At 37.1% G+C, this 24,046-nt stretch overlaps 1 protein-coding gene across 4 annotated transcripts in view; it reads left to right on the top strand.

The window, feature by feature from the left end:
- NTNG1 (netrin G1) overlaps window positions 1–18,260 on the top strand; it is a 164,008-nt gene extending 145,748 nt beyond the window's left edge. For all 4 annotated transcript variants that reach the window (XM_068406098.1, XM_068406100.1, XM_068406099.1 and 1 more), the window contains one exon: window positions 17,283–18,260. In XM_068406098.1, the coding sequence (XP_068262199.1) occupies window positions 17,283–17,509 (227 nt within the window). In that variant the 3' untranslated portion in view covers window positions 17,510–18,260. The remainder of the gene's footprint in view (window positions 1–17,282) is intronic.
- Window positions 18,261–24,046: the final 5,786 nt, after the last annotated feature.

The following is a 24,046-nucleotide window of genomic DNA, read 5'->3' as shown; positions in this document are numbered from 1 at the left end:
CCATGCTTATCATGCTCATTCATCTACCTGCTAATTCTAATTTCCACCAACATCCTTGCTGCAGAAGTTTTACTTGTTAATCTTTAGTTCCTCTCAATCTCCTTGGAGCTCTTTACAAAAATCATATCTGCCGTAGTCCCTTCTGATAGTTAATCAAGCCCGTCTTGGCAATTAAATTAGTAAAATCACAGGTAACAGTCAGAAATTTGTTTCTGCATTTGCTCAAAAATCTTGAATCAATATTATATGCTTCTGGTGATGTGATGCAACAAAATCTTCCATTTTATAACAATGGTTTGTATAAACTTTGAGACACACCTCCAGAGCATGCCCCCACCAACACAGGCAGTAGGCCTGGTAACCTCCTAAAGCTCTGCCATAGTTAATACTTTGTATATTTTTCCCTTCCCTACTTTACACCCCATTTGTTTGCCCTAGAGACTTCCTAGAAAGTTTCTGCTTCTGATGTGTTTAGAAAAAAACAAACAACTAATTTTTATGGCTTTAGTACATTGCTCAATCATTTCTGGCCTTCCTTGATACTTCAGCATGTTCTTATAGCTAAATTCAGAGAGTCTGTACTCTTCTTTTTTCCTTCATGTAATCATAATTTCAACATTTTTCTTTACTGTTTGTAAATTTATTTCTTTATAAAGTTTTCTTTTACTCTGCTGCTAACAATGCAATTTTTATTAAAATCCTTTTAATTAGTGGAGTTTTTTTGATACTCACTTTACTCTGCATCTCTAATATGACCAGCTCACCAAATCACCTGCAAGCATTCTGCCCCTTTAGCTTCTCCTTGCATTTCTTTCAAATAAGTGCCTACATGATCATCTCCTCTTCCCCTAGATCCATACCCCTGAGACATGTACTAACCCTTCCAGTAACTTCAAATTCATCTTAAAGTTAAGCATGCAAGTAAATATTGTGACAAGGAACATGAGTATGACATCAGGAACAAAAGCTTGCCTTTATGGCACAAATTTTAGTCAAGCTATTCATATGAATAACAACTATGAAAGTGAATACGGCTTTACAGGATTCAGCCAATGTATATTTAGAGGGGACTGATAGCCCATCATAAAGTACCATAATGTTCTGTAAAATATTAACAGTATAGTTCTTTTAATTTCTGTCATCCCTGCACAATTTCAAGATATGATTTTGTTGATTACAAACTGTTCTTCTCTCACACTGGACTACAGTCAATGGCAAAATCATTAAAAGAGACTTTTAATGGAAGCCAAGTCAAACCCATTATAATTATCTTGGCTTCTAAAGAGAATAATTAAATTGTTAATAAAACTTTTACCTATAATCATCAGGTGAGAAGAGAAAGATGTGACAGTGCTGGAAGTTTAAAGATTTCTACAGAAAAGGGGAAAGAGAGTTTGATCATAATTCAGTTGCTGGTAATTAACGTCTATGGAAGACTACTTATATCTGAAATCAACTTGAAATTATTATATTAAAGAGGCTGTGTTCATTAACATTACTGATTTCAATATACAGCTGGGGTCCACAATGATTAAAGCATTATGCCCAAAATTGTTTTTGTATTTTTATAACTATAGCTTGGACAAGTACTTCTTTATATGCTATTTTTTTCTTTCCAAAGACTATCTGTCTTTTTGTTCAGAGGGAAGTGGAAAACCGTGTAATAACAATTGCACTGATGCTACTGGCTGAATCTGATTTTTGATTTGAACTTCTGCTTGCAGATAAATTTACCTACTTCATTCCCTTTCTAGAGACTGAGTGGAGTAACTTTCCAAATCTTTCACACTTTTCAGACATTTATGGTACCTTGTGTATTTTCCAGATGTACAAAGAATAAAGCATAACAAAGTCTGTCTGTGGATAAACCGAAATATTGCTCCAGCTTATGGAGCCAGTGGACAAGCGGTACGTTAAGCATCTCTGAACAGCCAAAGACACATTTATCTTTCTACACCACTTATGTCTTACTCTATTTCCTGCTTAGATTTGAAGGCTTTTCCAATAGACCAAAGAATCTATTCTTGCACTTCAAAACTGCTAAGGAGCTCAGCCATAATCTCTTTGGAGGGGGAATTCTCCCCTGAATAGTTATTTAGGTTAGCCTTAAGAAATAGCACCAAGCAGCTATAGGTCAGAGATACACAAGGGCTACAATCAAAAGAGCTACCAGCCTTGTCACCCACGTACACTAACCAGTGCCCATATATGCTGACAGGTGCAGGAAGAACAAACGCCTTCAGTATCCTCAGCATAAAAAGAGCTGTCCACAGGAGACAATTCAGCAGGGTGTTCTGTTAATGAGATGCTGCATCACTGAACTCTGAATTGGGGGATTGGACTAGATGATCTTTCGAGGTCCCTTCCAATCCCTAACATTCTGTGATTCTGTGATTCTGTGAATGTTATACATACTCTAAATGGGAAATGAACTTCCCTTTTAAGCCAGAAGATCCTTGAAATAGGACTCTTACTTTGAAGAGTTTAGAATTTCATTTCCAAGGAGAGTAAAGAGTTTCACCACATGTAGCTCTTTCTTTAAAGAGCTGAAGCTGCATTTTGATAGTGAGGCAATAAGCACTGACTAGCATCTAAGGAGAACAAGTTACTCTCACAAGGTTCAAAAAATTGGCTTACTTCCTAGTGATTTCCAGAACAAGAGAATCCCACAATGAGATTTAAACTGGGGCCGTTAGTGCAAGGAAATTCCTATTGAGGGCAAACATAGCATTCTTAAATCAGCCCCATTGTGTTGACATTATGCAGCAAAGTGCAGCTCTCTGCAAGGAGGCTTCAGTTCTCAGAAAAAACATCCTATTCTGCATATCTTTACAGACAGATTACAATAGTGTATTACAAGACAAATGTCTCAAAAATTGAGCCAGATGTCTTGAAATGCCTCAAATTACATATGCACGGATGCCGTTCGGTTCACAACTGGGGAGAAACATGAAAGGCTGCATGTACAGTGCATAACTTCTGCAAAGGTTTGAAAATTTGGGTCAAGATTTACACCACCTATCAAAATAAAGCCATATGCTGCTATAATTTTTCTGCAACAACCTGAGTTCTTTGCTAGTTCATGCAAAAGCATTACCAATTTAAAACACAACTGAAAAGATGCTTAGAGAAGTGTACTCCAGTTATATCTTCTTTTATTCAGTGGCAACATGACAACTTAGCGACAATGCTGCAGCCCACACTGCTCTGCACCATTAGAAGACCTTGACTGTTTTGCAAATACAAAACATTGAGCCAGCCAAGATGTGTTGAGCCCCTCCCTCACCTCCTCCCACCCATCCTGGCTTTGGCCCAAACTCCTCTGTTCCAGTTCCAAGCACTCCCTTTTAGCACTCACCTTCCTCTTTTAGCCTGACAGCTACTCATTCTGTAGCTTTCTTGCAGTCTTCAGAAAACCCATCCCACTCAGATCTGCCATGTTACCGCTTCAGAAACGCTGTCTCACACAGGCAGCATAAAACCTTTGCATTTCACACTCCTCATGTGCTCTCACTTCACTGGGCCTGTGTTTCAAACCTGCACAGGAACCACGCCTGGAGTCTCTCCTGCCCAAGACAGCACACCTGTGCAGAGGCTGGCCTTACGTGCTGGCTAGCCATGCTTGCCATGTAGCTTCATGGAGCAGGAAGAGGCTTGGCATTTAGCCTCAGTGTTTGGCCCCTCACAAGGGTCCAGGCATAGAGCAGTCCTACAAAAAGTCATCCTACCTGGAATTACAGCCTTTTCTCATCCTCCAATATCATGTGCACCCATCAGCTGGCACTCTACACAGGCATGCAGCAAACACCGGCTCCCACCGTAGGAGGCAATGTAAAGGAATACACACTGTTCTGGGGGAGCTGTGATCAGAGAAGTCAGATTTCCATTGCCATTGCTGTCAAGGCTGCTGAAAGAGAAGGACAAGCATGTGATAGGAGTTGTGGGGGTAAGGTAGGGTATGCAAGGGGGGATGGCTGCAGGCAGAGGATGGGACTGGACCCAAGATATAAACTTGTCAGGAAATACAGCTTCATCATCCCAATTCTATTTAGCAGAAATCTGTCTCCATTTTCTCTGAGAGTTCTACAAAGAAATATACTCAGACATTATGTTTTAAAAGCATATACAACATTCTAGAAGTACATTTTCATAAAAATTGAACATTTCTGTGTGACACTTCCTTCTGTAAACCAAAAGTGAGTATATGAGTTTGTAACATTGTTATATGCACAGCTTCTCAGGAGCATGAGAAAATGACTAAGGTCTTGGCTTTTCAGTCTTTAGTGCAAGTAGAAGACTTTTTGAGTTACACAATTATTTCTTTTCATCATGAAGTTAAGGGTATTTATACAATATATCTTTAGGAATATATAACACACTGATTATAGAGGAATTTATTTTACCTGTGTCTAGATTAATGGAAATACCATCATCATTTTTCAATTCTGGCATGACTTGACAATCTAAAAATTGCAGAAAATAATTTTAAATAAAATAAAGCAAGTACTTTGAAGTGAAATCATATTTTGCAGTTGTCTATTCCTTGAGGATCTCAGGTTATTTCAGTCTCCACTAATAATTAAAATTTAACATCTTTGTGCATCAGGACTGATAAACAGAAATATAAGTGTGTTAATCAGCATGTCAAAAGTAATGCAAAAACCATACAAAGCACAGAGGGAAACAGTTCTTCTTCCTGAGTCTTATAACTCTGGACTTTTTAATATCCTGAATTATCTTAACATTTTGTCATAGTAAGCAATATCAACATCCGTGTTTAGAGGCATTATCTTTAGTTCATATGCACGTAGAAATAACTTCTCAGACATTAACCCAAACACACACACGTTGCGTGCTCTCTAAGTCTAAGCCAGGTCGATTGTTATTCAGATGTTTTCTACATTGTTGCAAAACTGTAGAGTTGATAAAATGAGATTAGTACAATCCTGTTACTATTGCAAAAACGTATTAGTAGGAGCCTGCATATTAATAATGTGAAAAATATGCAGGTGGCCTGTATGCAGTCTTTATCTGTATTGGTCCATGTGTAATATTGAATTATGAATTCTAACTGCATACTTTATCAAAACATCGCTTTTGAAAAGACAAATAATCAGAGCCTTTGAAATTCTGTTAAGAGGCAATATAATTAGATAAACAAAGACAGTTATTTTGTGTTTTGGTGTGAGCATCTTTTGGACATTTTTGCTGAATGATGTGATATTATAAGTCAGTTTAAAAAGTGTTTTCAGCTAAAACACTGGCTAAGTCTATCGTCCATCACATTGGTTACACCTGCATAGCACACTGCAGAAAAATTAGTGTGCCTGAAGAAGATTGTGTTGGAAAGCGAGCATCTATTATCTATGTTTTCGCATCTAATGGCTGCTCTGTTATGAAGATAAATGCACAATGATACCTAGAACAAGGCTGTGTGTAGCAATAAATATTGTTGATGAAAACTATCGTGAAGCAGCTAATAGCTTTAATAATTTGATGCATTAATTTATTAGTTCTCATTTTTGCTGAACGCTGCATGCCAGCTGTTTGAGTCATCTTATTGATATGCTGATGAAAAGAGTAGGAAAGTAAAGCATTACACCAATTAAAACCCCACTTAGAGGAGAGCATATTATCATCTAGTATATCTCAGAAAGCAATTATGATATAAGAATCTGCCTGTTGAGTGTAATTTTTTAATTTTACTGTAATAGTGAAAAATTGACAATAACAGATATTATTTTTAAAGGCCAAGATAAAGCAGAGGGGATAAAAAACATTTGCAAATCTTTACCATGTTCCCGATATACAAATATGAAGCTGCTAAAGTTCTGACTGGTGAGATTGGAAGGAGGTACATACATGGCATTGGTATTTCTAATTGTCAGAATATTTAAACATCTTATGCATATTCTTTTTTTAAACTTCATAGTTTACAAGCCTTTTTCTAGCTGAGAGTCTCCAAACTCCCTTAGAAACAGTCATCAACTCTGCTGTTACATTTATGTAATAAACAGTGCAGTCTAGTAAATAGAACTGGAATTCACAGGACCTGCGTTCATGCCCTTCGTTTGTTAGCATAGGCACATCATTTGACTTTCCTTGGCATCAACTTCTCCATTGTTCACTAGCAATAACAGCTCTCACTCTGAAGAGCTTTGAGACACCTACAGGGCAGTGTTTTTATCCCCATTCTAGAGCTAGCTCAACAAAAGCACTCTGAAGCATTTCATCCACTTTCAAAACAACAAGTCAATGTAGATTCAGAAAGAAATCTGATTCCCAGCATTGTTGCTTTAACAAAAAAAAAATCCTTCATATTTCATATGCTTTCTAGGAACTATATAAATGTTTTATGTTTACCTTTCCATTGTAACTAATGTTCACATAAACTCTGAATGTTCATCTCCTGAGAGATTCTACACCATTTACTTTGCACATTGGTGTTTTGGTCTCCTATAGTTGAGTACTATCCTGGTATCTTGAATCTCTCTGTTTTGAAAAACACGCACAAGAGGAACACATAATGACATATAAATATAAACTTGGCTTTACTGTCACTGTGGTCACTGTAACATAGCTGATGATAAGTCACACATTAGTGATACTCCCTTTTCTTTTAGTTACATACCCATTCCATTTTAATATTGTTGATAATTATGATAGCGTAATTAAAGATTGCTGATGTTTCCATTACAAACACTATTTTACATAGTTGTTATGAAGTCGATTATAACATACATTTCCAGATTTTTTTTTTACTGATTTTTCAAAATGCCCATGCAATTGGGAGCAAGAAGAAAGTTTGCAACATTCAAACTGGTTTAGATCACAAGTAACTTTAGAATAGCAGTGTTCAAAATTTAGCTTGACATGAATATAACATTTTTTTTGTAAAAAATAAATACAACTAAGTCGGCTTTAAAAAACTAGCCATTACAGTGCAAAATTATTACTTTGAATTCAAAGAATTTTTCTACACAATGTTTGCTATACACAGCAAGCACTGTAAAATACAGTTTACAGAACCAACCTTACTCCATCTGAGTGATACTAAACTGATAATTAAAAAATTATCTCTTTCAACACCGAAAAGAGGACATATGTTATTAAGCTACAACTATGCTGCTTGGGGCAGTAAAAACTTCAAATAACTCATTATTTGAAGATATATCTCCTTATGAGGAGAGGCTGAGGGAGCTGGGTCTCTTTAGCTTAGAGAAGAGGAGACTGAGGGGTGACCTCATTAATGTTTATAAATATGTAAAGGGCAAGTGTCATGAGGATGGAGTCAGGCTCTTCTCAGTGACATCCCTTGACAGGACAAGGGGCAATGGTGCAAGCTGGAACACAGGAGGTTCCACATAAACATGAGGAAAAACTTCTTTACGGTGAGGGTGACCGAACACTGGAACAGGCTGCCCAGAGAGGTTGTGGAGTCTCCTTCTCTGGAGACATTCAAAACCCGCCTGGACGCGTTCCTGTGTGATATGGTCTAGGCAATCCTGCTCCGGCAGGGGGATTGGACTAGATGATCTTTCAAGGTCCCTTCCAATCCCTAACATTCTGTGATTCTGTGATTAGTCTCCTCTTCTTTATCAAAAACATCACTAACACTTTTGCTCAAATTGCCAGAGAGCACACACACATGCACAAATTTATTATATATTTGAGGAGCAAAAAATTAGGAGAGAATATTTTTTTTTTAAATACTGTCATTAAATAACATGAGATTACAATTTAATCTTGAAGTTCTCACTCAGTATCTCTCTGAGTAAGTCTTGTCTACAAAGAACTTCAGGATCCAGGGCTATGAAGATGTTTTGAGGAATACCAATACATCCAATATTTGTCTTCAGATTAGTACTATTGTGGAATTAATGTCATTATTAATAGAAGCCACCAACACATGCCTCTCACGCTCTCTCTCTCCTTCCCTAAAAAAATTTTAGGAAAATAACTATTAGAATAATTCTAATCCCCTAAATCATTGTGAAATATTTTCAGTTGTGATTATCTTCTCTGGTTTTGCTGCCAAATAAAACAATAAGTGGGTGGGACTATTTCATGAGTTTTGAAAGTCTTCAATGCAGCATTCATTAGGAAGAATGGCAGGATGAGAAACTTTTGTCTTTGTAAACAAAGAAAAATTATTTGCATTCTTTTGTGTCCAAAACGTTACGGCAAATCAAACACCCTAGCAGCTAAGTATGCAGGAACATTCAGCTTTTTATATAATTCATAGTCATGTATTTGAATTGCTGACCTTTGCACGCTCCCCTGCTTTGGTTTGCTCTGCAGGCTTTCTTCTGCCTTTTCGTGCTCTGTAAAAGTGATGCTTGTTGCAGCTCTGTTTAATTGTTCTTGGGAACTTTTAAGAAAATACTGTTGTCATGCATGAAGCTGAAAATGCTGCTGTTCAGGCAAAACCATCCTGCTAGCTTTTTGGATAGGACAGAACTGCCTGACCATAGGTGTCTAGTGCCACTGCTAAGGAGCAATGGCAGTTGGTGGTTCCACAAGGAGGCAGCAAGCCAGGACCAGGAGGGGACTGGTGGGGGAAAGGGGAACAGGCAGGCAGCAGGGCAGGGAGCTCCCCAGGACAGGGTCCCTCCTGCAGCACCCAAGCCAGGCGAGCAGAGCAGCTCGGGTGGCAGTATCAGGGTCAGTCACAGCCTGCAGACTGCCAGACAAGCCTCCAGTGGTGACACAGGTCTGGGCTCACACCAGGAGGTCAAACATGCAATGCCAGGATGGGCTGAGTCCACCGGGTCACTCAGACAAGGACCAAGGGAAGGGCCTGAGTTCAGTTGCACTCCCAGGCTGGTGGGCAGAGGGTGCTTGAGTGGAGGCCTCAGATGAGGCTTTTCACAGCTCTTGCTCACAGCTTAGGAGTTCCCACAAGAGCCATGTCCAGCGTCACACAGCTAGATCAGAGCAGACATTGAACACGGGCAGGGAAGCCATGCGCCAGGCGGAGGGCCTGCAGGCAGGACAACTGCAGGCTGCCCGCAGCATCACAGCCTGCCAGCACACCCAGGGCCCCAACAGCTGCCTGAGACAGGCAGGCATCCCCCCGGCAGGCCTCCTGCCACCACTCCCATAAGCCTAAAGCTCTCATAGGTCTTATGACATACCTGCCAGTTCCATGTAAGTGTCTGAAACACCCTCTTGCGCCTCCTAACAGCAGTAGCTACTTGTATTCAGGGAACCAAATCCCACCCTCCAAAAGGGCCTTTTGATGACCACTTCATCTTCTGTATCTGGGGAGTCTTTGTGCTTAGCCAGTTTTTATCGATAGTGGTTACATCCAAACCCTGACCTTGCTGTTGGCACTAGACAAAAAAAACCCTGTAGTTCCAATTGTTTCTTTTCCTAGTTAAGGAAAGAGAAAACAGATCATGTAAGAATGTTCATTTATCTCCCGGAAGATAGAAATAATGGCACTGTAGCTTACAGCTTTATAAGTGGAATATGAATGATAGGGGTATGTAGTCCCTTTTGAGCAACTAAAGCTATGATGTAGCCTATTGCTCTCCTGAGATTATCCTAAATTACAATGAAGGTCATGCCAATTCAGTGGTGCTCCTCCATCAACAAAGCAATAAAAAGAATGGGGAATTTTTTTCCCCCACTTTGGAAATCATCCTCTTTTGGAGAAGTATAAAATTGGAACCATCAAAATCAGAAGACTGAAAGGTTAATCAATCATTTCCTGAAACCGAGGAAGACTGGAAGGTATCATCGCAACCATAATTCTTAGATATCTAAATCTGGATTTGTTTTCGTCCATTTGAACAAGCAATCTTGTGTTGTTTCTGCCAAAGCTACTATAGCTTCTGTATCATGCAAGAGTACGAATTCCAAAAGTCAATTCTCCCCTTGTCCTTTTCTTCTCATTATCTTTTATAAACTAAAATCCTTGGATTCAATTAAAGAACAGAGGTGGAAAATGAGAAAGCACAGACACAACCTGTGAAACAGAGTAACTTTCTACCTCTGCTATACTTATACCATGGTTAAAATAAAATTTGTTCTGTAGAGGACTTTGTGCTTTCAGTAGTGAAACATAAATCAACTAAGCTTACCCATGTGGATGCTAGGATAAATTGGTACCTATTTACACGAGAGAGGAATCACCATCCATTCTGTGGCTGTGCGCTGGGGAGAACTCTGAATAGTAGCTGCATCTTGTAGAAACTCTGAAGACTTCTCCTGCAATTCGATTAGAACTGGCTTAGCTTTGAAGTGAGAATTGTGCAGAAAGAACAGAAATTACATCTAGGCAAACAATTTAAAAACTCTATAGAAATTTTCAAACACAGTACCTCCATTACCCACCTATTCATCTACTCCCTGATAACTTAATAAAACTGGTTTGATAAAAAATCAAGTGTCGCTTCAATTGTGCCTCTAACGGGCGTTTCTAAAACAAGTCAAGATGGAGATGTCTGCCTTTAGAAACTACTCTCACTTGGTCAATGTTTATTTCCTTGTGCTGTTGGCAATATAACTAATCACAACATTGTTTCAACTTTGCACCAGAGATCTTTGTATTAATGTTTGTCATTTTATGACTGTGATTTTGACACAGTAAGATACACTTTAGGCTTGTACTTGTCTACACTGATTTATTTTCTCTTAACTTCAGAATGTGCCTTGGTAGATAAGCACAAACCAGTTTTCTTTTCATGCTATCAAAGCATCTACCTTGTCTTGATTTGACAGTATCCTAAGATAGTTTTACTGATCCCACTACAGCAAATGTTGAATTAGTGTCACTTCAAAAAAAAACAAATCATTAGGAATATCTTGTTTAAAAGAACAATAGCTGTTTTTCATATCAGGTATGTCTGTCATTTAAAACCACTGAAGAAGTCTGATCAACACTGGCACGTGTATTTGTGATAGCAAAACATTTAGAAACCATTTGGCAGTAACTGTAACTGGTAACAATAAATTAAATTATTATAATAATCTAACAGTAGATCTAACTGAAAGACAGGCATAGGGAGAAATCTACGTGACAAAACCTCCAAGTCAGTTATTAGCCACTGGTTATTCAAATTAATAAAATACTTCATAAAAATTTGAGATTTTATGTGCTATGCAACACTAATTGTAACAGCAATAGTTGTAACCTTTCAGAAGAAGCCTGACTACTCGTAAGTTTTCCCCATGCCCTTAGATCCTCATTCCTAATATTTACTTTATATGGGTGAAATCTCATGAGTCAGTGGAACTCCACAGACAGATCCTTTAACACATAACAAGTATATATTGTATTTTTAGGATTGTTTCCAAATAATGGAAATAATTTGTTGTTAACTCTGGCAATTTGAAAATATTTTTATTATGGTCCCTTACGTTCTGATACAACTACAAACAATTTTCAACCTTTGCATTTGAATGAGACAAAGTGTTTTGCATTCCCCAATTCTGTTAATGTCTATACCTTCATGACTGCAGAGGTTTTCTTGTGCATGTTTGCTATATGTATGTGTAGATGTCCGTATTCTTATTAGGCATACACACAAGCTTCCTCATTTGTTGCGATTTCTTTTATATTCTGTGATTGTTTTTACCATTTATTAAATGATCACATTTTTAGAGAATAAAGCATATTAATTACAGAACCTTCATAGTACTCATAGGAACTATTTCTGTATTTGACAAGAAATCACTTGTGCTCAGCCTCAATTTACTGAACTTATTTACGTATTGAGACGAAACCTAATTTTTTCATGGCATTTCAATGTGCTGTTCACAGCTCTCTATATATAGACAACCACTGCATATATTGAAGCTACATGTGAACATCATTACTGAAAACACGGGTTTCACTATGCTTGGTTTTTTTTACTCACTTATTATGCTGAGACAGAATATTCTGTTAGCATGTGTGCTGAAAACTTCCTCACAAATGAATTCATGTAACATTCTTTACTAGATAAGAAGTACCAAGGAAACAGATACAGTAGAGAAAAAAACAGCCAAAAATAATTTCTTCAGCCACTAGACCTGCATGCTTTCAAAGTTATGAACAATGGGTGGAATACAAGGTCAAAAAATTCTCGTCATTTTAGTAGCGCCATTCACACAAACTGATGAACACTATGGAAAATCCACAGCAGCAGAAGTAGGGTCAAAGCTTGCATCAGTGCTTTAGAATAGACCAAAATACTGTGTAATATATTCAGAGCTGTCAACCCACCAACCTGTCCAGGGACTATAATAATCATGATCTGGGAGACAAAAAGGAGAAAAGTGAAGAGATGGTTTTAAAAAGAGAGAGAAGGAGAGAGAAGGTTGTAATAAATGATATCACAAAAAGAGCACACTGAAGAAAAGTAGTGATGGGAAAGATCATACAAAACAGTGCTTGAAATGAAAGACTTCAGAATTCAAGAAAGGAAGCATGGACCTCTAATAAAAAGTTTTCTTTCTGTGACTTAATCATTAATGGTCTTCATGCTGTTTCCACAAACAATGAAAATTTCATAGTACATCAACATCTTTTTGAATACATTTATTTCTTTTTTTCAAGTCAACAGCCTGTCCTTTCTCACGTTCACGTGGCTGACGCACCTGAATGAGATGCTACTGTAGGCAAGCTGAACAAAAATTAAGGTAGCACAAAGAAAGGTACAAAATGTATTTTCTTCCCTCCCAGATGGCCCTCAGGAAAGACAGGAGGCTACAAGAAATTGTGTTTAAGTCCAATAGCATATTGGTTTTCTGTCGGAGCAGTAGGCAGACCAAAAAGCCCTGTGCATGTGCTCTGAAGCTGCCCAGACACAGTAACCAGAAAGAACATAAGCCAACAGCACAATGCTGTGCCTGACGGGGCCCTCTAGGTCTAAGAGAACAAGACTTGCATTTGTGTTACTGTGTCTATATTGCTGCTTCAGAACTAAAATCAGCCACACTTTTTTCTCTCTTTTATTTCAAGAAGATGCAAAGGTATTAAAGTTGAGTTTTGGACAGACTCAGAAGTGTTCATATATTATTGAGATTTGAGCATTTTAGAGGAAGGTAGACATTTGTCAAACAACTAGACTACTCTCAATACATTTCATTAAAAACCCAATATAAATTCTATTAAACTCTAGCACATCACTTACCCCTTGAGCTGGCTGAAAAACTGGATAATTTCCCCTTGTTTTCCTTTTTTATTCCATTTCCAAATGTAATAACATTGGAATTACAAATCAAGAATATTTTGTGACTTGTGGTGAGGCATCTTTCATCATCATACATAGAGGTCTTATCCTAAAAAAGAAGTTTCAATATTTTATTAATGATTACCTCAGAAAAGATGTTTACATTTTAATTCAAAAATAATAATCTCTTACTAATTTCAGGGGTTTGCTGGTTTGGAGCGGGGAGGAGATGTTGCCCCAAGGACAAAAAAAACTTCAAATAGCTATCCATTACATGTAGCTTTTTTCTGCCTCCTTTGTATAGTGTTTTAAGGATCCCATAATTGGACCATAGATTAGACTGTAAATTGCCAAATTACGAAAATAACATTAAGAATTTTCCTTTATTTTACTTGAAATATTTCACTTCTGCAGTAGCACAGATCTGCAGACTGTACTCAGAAATATCCCCCAAAAAGGCCTGCAAAGCTCTCCAGAGCAAATCAGATCTCTCTGTTTCGTTTCTTAAATGATCAATGTGATGTCCTGACTTCTAATTAATGAAGATCTGCCAGCAAAACTACAGCTAGTTCTGCCACACAAGTCTTAATATATGTGTGATTACTTCAGAATTAGTTCTTTTACTTGCATCACTTCTCCGTGTTTCATTCTTTGATCAGAACTTTGATACTTGATGCCTTTCAGATTAATTCAAACTTAATTTTTCATTATTGTTGCTTTTAACGATGAAGATAAGGCAGAGTTGGTTCAACACCTCTCAGCAGTGGAGGCAACATTTCACTGCTTGGAGTATAAGAAGGGGCAAGGGCATGGCAGGTATGAGAAGGTAGGAGGGGTACAACAGGCAGAAAAGCCCCATGTTGCCAGGCCCATTGTTCCTGCTGCCTGGGGAGAAGAAAAGGCCAAGGGCCAGGCACATGCTGGGGCTCCACCCGCCCTACGTGCATCCACCAGCACCAGCTGCAGCTGCTCTCCTTGGGCTTCAAGACAGAGCAAGGGGTCTGCAAGGTCCTGGCCCTTCCTGTCCTGCTCAGCAGCTCCCAGGTCACTGCCTCTTCTGAAATAAAACGTGTTATAACACCTGTCCTAGAAAAATACTGCGTTAACATTAGAAACATTGTTAATTTTCATAACAACAATTCACGTACTTGCCTTGCTTTGGTCTTGGCAGCATGTCGACTACTTTTGTTTAAGGCATAAATTTTGTTTTAACTTCCAGTGAAAGTGCTCCAGTGAAATTACTTCTCTTTACGCTGCTGATGCACTACACTCATTAGCTATAGGTAATCCAGTTCCTAAAGTGAATAAACATAATTAGTTAATATTAAAGTTTTAAAAGTAATCCTGACCATGCTTTCGGGAAGGTGGTAGTGGTATTAGAGTTAGCCAGAATAAAACAAAAACAAAATTAGTAAAAAATAATGGAATTTCATAACGTTTTCAGAATTGTTTCATTTACCTTCCAAATCACCACAATTGCTATCTACACAATACATATATGTGTGTACATGTGTGTGTGCAAGAGGAAGAGATACAAGGACGAAACTAAGGAAAAGAAAGCTGTGACAATACAAGATTAACAATCCAAGAATTTTCAGCTACATAGTAGTTTGCTGAGAACATTAAAATCTACCTGTTTTTACTTTAATGTGTTTCTGTGGGCAGTTTTAAAAGCATGCAAGAATAATGAAGGAGAAGCTTTTGATCCATCCCTTATTTAAGTACATTTAAAAAAAAAAAACCTTTCTAATGAGAAATAGTCTGATTTAAAAAGCAGCATCTATAACATTGTATCCAGAATTCTGTACACAGCAATGACTAGAGGCATTTGATAGCAGCCTGCATCAGTGTCTCAGGCAGAACAGCCAGCAAGTGGCAAAATACTACTTCAGCCACCCATCTCCAGCAATCTGTAACTACAGATCAGAACCTGGGCTGATGGCCTCTTAAAATAACAGGCTATAGTTGTCAAAGTAAGTTTAAAAATAGAAAAGATATCGGAAAAAAAAAATTAATTTGGATAATATATTCTGGGCCAGACATGAAGCGAAATATCTCATCTGCTGTTTAAGAAATGATATTTAATTGACTATTGAATTCCACTCAATTATTCAAGGCAAACATTGGTCAGTATTGATGGGACAGGTATTTCACCATCTTCATTGCCTGAACTGTAGGAAGCATCCCAGCAACAAGTAGTCTAGAACAAACAGATTCAGCAGCTCTACCACCAGATAAAGTATTTTGATTTTGCATATTGATACAGCTAAATATATACAATATGAATAATAAAGTCAGCTTTAAACATACATAGCCTCAGTTATGAGAGATGTAACTCAAATACTGACTTTTAAAATACAGTTCACTTTTTTGGCCTGTTACCATTATGTTTTTATGGGTTGTTAATCTCATCACATGTACTGTTCCTTGTACATAATATAAACACTATTTTTTGTAATGTACATATAGAACATTAAAATTCAGCCATATGGCTGTCATCAATACTGTGTTTGTTGTACCTTAATATTCAAATTTTGACGTTACAATTCAGAAACGGGACAACAATGTTAAATCCATAGCTCCTAGTAAAAACTTTTGATTGCTAAAGGAATAACTGAAAAAAAAATATTTAACTGTTCTCTCTCAATTGCATCTATGAGTTTCTGACACACTGCATTATTATTTGGCCCACTGGGATGCAGAACATTAGAAAGCAGTTGTCGGACAGTCCTTCTAGAGTGAGAAAATTGTTTTTCTGAAAGCAAGCCAGGACAGATAAGATTACCAGTAAGGTTGCTGGTGCACAAAATTGTACAGATTTATGTAGAATTGCATCACTTAAGAACTTGGACTGTTTCAGTTTTAGTTCTTATATTTGGATTGCTTTTAAAAATAAGCAAATTAACATTTATAAAACTGTATTTTTTTTTTGTAGCAATAAACAGTAATGTTTAAAGTATAATTAACAATATTTTCCCTACTCCAAATTATTTGGGGTATTTCCAGTCTAGGCTAGGCATAAACAGCATATAACGTTGAGTCTGCTTCTAAACCAAATAATATTTTCCCTAATTCTCTGAGAGAAAATTTTTACTGTTATGTTCTACCTAGATAGTAGGTGCAAGATCTTTACTAAAATTGCCTCTCCTATGGAAAACAGAGCTGTAATCTAGCACGTATTCTACTAGTGATATCTGGAATAAAAAGCAGATTGACACATTTAAGTAGTATGTTCCTCATATCTTTACATATTTACCCAGTGAAATATTTCAATTGATATTAAGTAATACAAAATAAAGCTGTCAATTTTTCAAATATGATATTATGCAGCTCTAAAACTTTTGTCTGTATTATTTTCTCTTAACTCTTTTGTCAAATCCAACTTCTGAACTTATTACATCAGGCTACAATATCTAAGATAGTTTTAAGATGCCAGTTACCCTTTCACCAAAGTAGCAAATCTAATTAAGAAGAAATATTTGATCTGTAATGGAAATAACATTCTTTTTTATTTCCATATGTATATACCATATAATCCCCATCAAATAGCATGCTGAATTTCCTGCCTGTGCTTGCCTTATCTTTTTTGCGTATTTTTTTCAGATCATTAATACATGCAATTCTTGATTATAGAACCCTGCCTTCTCATACAGATCTTTTTACTTCAGCAAAGCCATGTTGCATTTTTAACCACTGTTCATGCTTTCCAAAACCTCTAGATACGTTGCCCCTTTCAAATAATAACACACCCACCTACAGTTCCAGTTCAGTAGTAACTATAAAAATGCAGACACTGGCACAAGGCAGTTATTAACATTCATATTATTTCATTATTAATCATTATTCATACTAATTCCTGAATTAATATTATCACAGTCAGTGGTCTGAAGTGAATGATATCATTCTCCAAGACTAAAGCCTAAAGAAAAAAAAAGAGAGAAAATATTAGATAAAATAAGTTCAAACTTGAAGTGTTTAAAAACACACATCCCCCGTTTCCATGTCTCAGGAAGAGGGTGGAGGTAGTGTTTTAATTCTGGTTTTAGTGCAGAGTTTCTCTTGTAGATTAACCTGTATTTATTCTGCTTTTCTTTCCCTCCCTCCCCTGCTATCTTGCAGCAAACGTATGTGACAATGAACTACTGCATTGCCAGAATGGAGGAACGTGCATCAACAATGTGCGATGCCAGTGCCCTCCAGCTTACACTGGCATTTTATGTGAGAAGTTGAAGTGTGAAAGGGATCCAGGAGGCTGCAGCCAACACTCCAGCCAAGGGGCAATATCACACAGGCCTCTATTACTGCTGACTGCTCTACTAGGAGCAACCAGACTTCACTTATGCTAGACTCTGTATGGTTGATGGCATTACATTCAGACTGCTTCAAATGAACGTGCCACATGAAAAGAAAACAAAATCCAAGCATTGGCTACTGAAATTTAAAAAGAAAAAAAGAGAGAAAAAATAACCCCATACAAACTAAGAAGGCCTAACTGAACTAAGCCATATTAATCAGTTACGGACAGGGCTCCGAGTCAAGACTGTTCACCTCTGACTCGAGACAAGTTGGCAGCTGCCTATTCTGTCAAATCAGTGCTAGCTGCAAAGCTTACACAGGACTGCAACGGTTTGACAGCCCCCAGAATGGGAAAAGAATTTAAAAAACATGTGCTACTCCTATACGGTGCGCTACCGTACCTCCGCCCGGCGTGTGGACCGACCAAATAAAGGCATTCTTTGCTGTCAGTGCATTGTGGGTATAAGGAAATCTGTAAAAGCTGCCATATTGGCCTGCTTCAGTCCCCGAATCCTTTCCAACCTGTGCTTTAGTGAACGTTGCTCTGTAACCCTTGTTGGTTGAAAGATTTCTTTGTCTGATGTTAGTGATGCACCTGTGTAACAGCCCCCTCAATAAAACTCAAGCCAGTCATATCCTTGTATACCTTAGCAGCACTGCATCAGTGAGATGCTGTGTTCACCTACTGTACAAGAGTGGCTATAGGACAAAAAGTGTATTTATCCTTTTGTATTCAAATGAAGTTATTTTTCTTGAAATAATGTACAATGTAGATTTTTTGTATTATTGCCTATTTGTGTTACCAGACAATTTGTTAATGTATTTAATTCTAATCAGATAAGAGAAAGATACTACTTTTTATTTAGTCCTTTTCTTTTCCTTTAATTTAATTGTGCAGAGATTTCTCTGTATGGGCAACGTGCTGGCATCAAAGAATATCAGTTTACATATATAACAAGTGTAATAAGATTCCACCAAAGGACATTCTAAATGTTTTCTTGTTGCTTTAACACTGGAAGATTTCAAAGAATAAAAAATCCTGCATAAACAGTTCCAGGATGATGTATTGCTATTTCTTAAGGCCTTTTAAGAAAAAAAAAAAAATTGATCATTTTACCACCTGGTATGTGGAAGAAAAACAGATTCAACAGTGGAAATTACATAATAACGATCTAACCTGGTTTTATTTTTACTACTGTCATTATTTTTGCAAACGATTTTAAATGTAAAGGGCATCATTTGTTTGAAGAAGATTTCATCAAATCCCAAGCTTGGAAAAGGTATGAGAAGTTGAATAGTTCTCATGTTTGTTCTCTCAGTTCATCACAGAAATTATTCCAAGACTAGTTTACAAGGTATTACAGAAGCTAGTCTTTAATTCATGCCATTTTTGTGGATTCTGGCAGTAATGAAGTAGATATAGCCACATCTTATATTGCTTCTCCAAAACCTTCATTAAAATGATATGTTCATATACGTACTAGTCTGCCTAAGAAACTGCAAAACCAGCAGCAATCACAAAAAAAGCCAAGATTTAACTTTTCATAAAGTCAAACTTAATATTTAGAAGGAATGTCAAAATATACAGCAGCGAGTAGATAAAAAATGCTGCTCCAGCAAATAAAGTTTGTTTCAAGTATTGCCCAAGGTGTAATATATTCTTGTTTCTGCCTTTTATTAGGCCAATTACTGAGTGTGACAGAAAAGGATAGCAAGAATAGAGAGGCAAGCCAAAACCACAGCAGTGTTTCAAAGGCCTGGGAAAAAAAAAATATAATCAAAAGGTAGCAAGACTGTGAATTCATTTCCTTGCAATTTTCATCATAATGGCTGTAAATATTTTACCATAATAGTCTAGAATGGAAAACAATTAATCAGCAAAAGAAAAATTCCTAAGAGAAATAAATTCTACCTGGCTGCCTCTTCCAAATGGTGAACAGAGCAGAATTTAGGGCACTGCCTTCTTGGATAAGCTCTTTCCGCTGAGGAAGCAAGTTTTGCAGGCCAGAACCCAGCCTCCAGAAATGGGTAGGCAAATCAGGTCTTCATTTCTAAAAGGATCCTGTGAAGATGATGATGATGAAGACAGCAAACTGGTGCTTGTTCAGGCTGTCACCTTGGCCCTTCACGTAGAATGTTTGCTATTCACACTGCCACTCTCTTTCAGTGGGCTAAATAAAGCAAAGATAAATTAAGAGCTTGGCTGGTTGCCAGCCATGGCCTACGTGAGATTGCCTGTTGAAGGATGTTCACGACAATAAACAGAAAATTATATTGCAGACTCAATAAGAAATATAAATGCTAATACAGGTGACATGCAGAGCCAGAGATTACCTATAATTAGGTGGATTTCTGATATTAAAATGTGTAATTTAAGTTTTCTTAAAGCTTATTAGCACAGACCAAATTCAGATTGTGTAATTATTGGAAAAGATGCACTTTAATTGTCATTATAAACTCAAGGCTTTATGAAAGTGCTAAGAAAGCATGTCATGCACGTTTGGTTAGATGGGATTCTGCAAGCACTGGTGAAGTATAATGAGTATCAGATCGCAATCAATTCAGCTGCATTCCAATTTCATATACTTATGATCTTCTAAACCAGGGCAGAGTATATGGCTTTCCATGTATTTAGCTACCATTTCGTGCATTTTATCCTACCTTACCTATTAATCAAATCACAATTTTATACAGGAGCAGATTCAATGGAAAGTTTTCTTATCAATCATCCTTTGCTTCAGCTTCATTATTTTTTCCTCTGAACTCCACAGAACTTCGCTAATTGAAAATTTTGAATATAAGTTTCTGCTACTGTATTCCAAGAATATTTCTAAAATAATGTGTGCATCTTTGAGAGAGATTTACATCGCTCAGCGCTGCTTTATCTGCTTTTTTATTTAATTCAGTGGAAAATGAAGGCAGAACATCTTCCCCATTTCAGAAGCTGTGAAGAACACCAGATTCCTTTTCCTAAAAATATGGTAGGGTCTTTCCATGATAACATGTAGTCGCAGTATCTGCTTTATTTTTCACCCAAAAATATGTACCCCTTACAACATATTCTAGGTTTCTTGGAGTGAGTATCCTGTCCCTGTGAATGCCTGTAAAATAGCAAACACATAAATGATACTGAAAAAATAACAAGAGCAACACGATCACTAACCTAGGATTTTGGTTCTGTATCAAAAGACAGCAAAAGGAACCTACTGCAGAATTATTACTTCCTGTATGATATTTCTTTCATGGAAGGTTTAGCATCCAAGAACTGACCAGGCTTCACATTGCTTAGTTGTCCAGAACATAGTTCAGAGTACAATGACCTTAAACCTAGCATTCATAACTAAATTTATGCAGTATATTAGTTCCAGATATTTTGCTAAATCAGTGAGTCCTAGTTAGCTTGCAATTCCTGTGTTTCTAACTAAAGAATTGGTTCTGATCCAGGATCCACATGTATTTAACATCTGAAAATGGGGCAGCTTATGACAAGGTGCTGCTCCCTGACAAAGGAGCTGCAGAAATTTCCACTTCAAGCTAGTCATCTTTCTCAAAGGGACATTAAGAGAGAGGCATCTGTCTTAGTGCTGCATAACTGTTTCAGAAACAAACTATCCAAAGGAAAAAAAAAACAAAAAATCTAGTCAGATGCAAATTGACCCCAGATATTGCCCTCAAACGATAACTGATCTAATACTTTATCATGACTGAGCCACAGATAAGAAGTTATTTCATGTAGTAAACAGAACAAAAAAAATAATGTGCAAGACTCCTTAAATTTACAAAGAGCTCTTTGCTTGCATATAATTTTATACATCTTTCTTATAACTCCAAGACTCCCAGGGGATTTGTTACAGCCTTATTGGGATTCTAGGTTTATTAAACCATTGAATTAACTAGATTCATCCATGCATGCGGTTTATTCACCTGTGAGAAATTTGAGTAATATTTTTCATAGAATATGCAAGACCAGATTTTCAGTCAACCTCCAGCCCAGCCTTCATGTTTGTCCTTGCAAATGCAAAGTTACAGATGTAAATATAGTCAATCAATTCATTTCTAAGAAAAACTGTAAGTTTAATTATTTATGGATGCAAACATTTATTCACCAAAATGCAGATCTGGCATTATAAATCAGAAATTTTATATTAACCTACTTAATACCTTTCCCACCATCATACAGTATCAGAAAGAAGAGGATGTAATAAGTGTAGGCAAAACAAAGAAGCAGAACAGCAGCATTTTGCACCACATGGTCCATTTCATTTAATGAAATGAAAGTTCATCACCAGTACACTATGTTCACCAAGACACCATTTTTGCCACAATATGCAATAGATAAAATTCCAGTACAAAGCATATGTTTCCCTTCATTGTTTTTCTGGCCATCATTATCTATGCAGACCCAAACATATACACGAAGAAATACTGCTCAAGAAATTTTACAGCCTCAAAGAACACGGAGAGAGCTAATGTTATGCAATCTGTAGACCTAAACAGATTGTAAAGGCTTCAGGGTTGAATTCCTGCATGCATTGCTAGCTAATACTCATTTCTGAGAAGGACCAGGATAAAGATCCCATCATGGAAGTGCACTGAATCAGAGTTTCATGGCACTCGGTAGAACCAAAATGACAGCCTAGTTGCAGAAAGCACCCCAGGACGATGGTAGTCCTGCATCCGTCAGCAGGAGCAACCACATCTCACCCTGGGACATACCCAGGCATCACTCCCCCATCAAAACTTTTGCACATGTGCTTACAGATGTGCACGTTCTAGTTACAGATGCTAAGACATCTGCTACTTACATGATGCTGCTCAATGGAGTTGCTATACACGTGTTCGAGTGTACTGTTGTCACTGGAAATACAATTTTTGTACTGGAAGTGAAACATCGTTGAGAAATGGAAGCAATAACAGTGTATTCTGGGAAAAGAGGGTCAGGAGTGGGTTTAGTGGAAGAGGAAATGAAAGTCTTTCTACATCATACTTTAATTTGCAAAGCAACATATATGATAATCCCTTCAAAACAAAAGTTGTCAAAAATTAGTATAAAATCCCTTCAAACCATTTTCCTGCATACCACTATCTGGAGGGCAATATTGCCTGTAATTTAAAGATCAGTGCAAATCCAAAAAAAAAAAAAAAAAAAAAAAATCAATAATTCCGCAAGTTCTCCAATTTCTGATTCAGCTCCATAGCATAAATGGATTTTTTTTTTTTTAGAAATTTCTCTGGTTGAGATATCAGTTGTTTTGAGATTAATGCATTCCTTACATTCAGAAGTGCAACACCACTCCTCCACAAAACTAGCAAAAACACATTATGAGAGGTACACTCAGTCAGGCCCTTACTCTGCCAGTTTGCGCAAGCCGTATTTTAAGTTCCCTGATTTTAAGAGGCCTCAATCTAGCTGATGCTTTCACACCTCTCAATGACTGTTTTCAGTGTTACATGAACATGTAAATGAAAAGATTTCAATCCTTGTACATCTACTGGGAACATTGTTCACTTGCACCTGCAAATAATTGTGGATGCAAAATTAGTGGCTGCTGTCTATAGTTGTTGATAATTGACAGTACCAGATCTCATTCAAAGGCTTGGGCTCTCTTGGACTAGATTCTGTAAACATGTTGAATGAAAATGTGTATTTTCTTACTGTAACTAAATAAAACACAAGGCAAAATCATTCTTGCAAGTTTCTTATGATACTCAAAATGTCAAAGCACTTCCATTTATCGTAATTGAGATACTTCAGAACCCCTCAAGGAAGAGACAATAGGCTAGATAGTTATTCTCTACAACCTGTAAATGCTTGGATACTTTGAACAAAAATGCTTCATCATTTACCTTTTAATAGAGATGAGGAAACTGTGTCCCAGAGAGGTAAATGGAGTTACCTGAAACAACCCAAAAGGCAACTGGCAAAGGCAGGGAACAAGTTCAACACACTCAAGCTCCACATCACACTGAATAAAGTGTGACACTACAAGAGTATTGAAAACTTCTTAGTAGCTTTGGTTATAATGACCACTATATATAGTATTAGTATATATAACATGTAATATTATTATGCATAACATATATAACTATTTACAAAATATTACTTCATACCTCCTCATTTTAGAATGGGAATCAAACCAATACGTGTTCTCACAAGTGATGTGCAGGATGTATCCCAAATGGTGTGAAATTCCTTGCCTGAACAGCTATGACACTTCATTAAGGGTTATGAACACCGAGGTCATAAAGAAGTTGGTTTTTCCATACTGTTTTTTTAACAAGAATTAATAACATATTATGGAAGATAAATCAAAGATAGCAATCATGTTTTTAACTATCATACCACCTCACGAATTATTTCCTAAAGCTTAATAGAAGTCCTTTCAATGACAGGAGAATTTAATGTATTTACAAAAATGTACTAATAAATTCGGACCTCAAGCCTAAAACACTTAGTTTATTATTTACTTTTTCCTAATTTTACTGACATTATGGATAAGAAGTCTATTAAATTCTTCCTGCAAAACAGGCCTCCTAAATACATGCCCAGCTCAAAGCTGGCACATAGGCCAAAAAAAAGTCAGCTA

This window comes from Nyctibius grandis, chromosome 8 (assembly GCF_013368605.1).
Source record: "Nyctibius grandis isolate bNycGra1 chromosome 8, bNycGra1.pri, whole genome shotgun sequence".
Taxonomy (NCBI): domain Eukaryota; kingdom Metazoa; phylum Chordata; class Aves; order Nyctibiiformes; family Nyctibiidae; genus Nyctibius; species Nyctibius grandis.
This window is presented reverse-complemented; position numbering and strand designations above follow the sequence as displayed.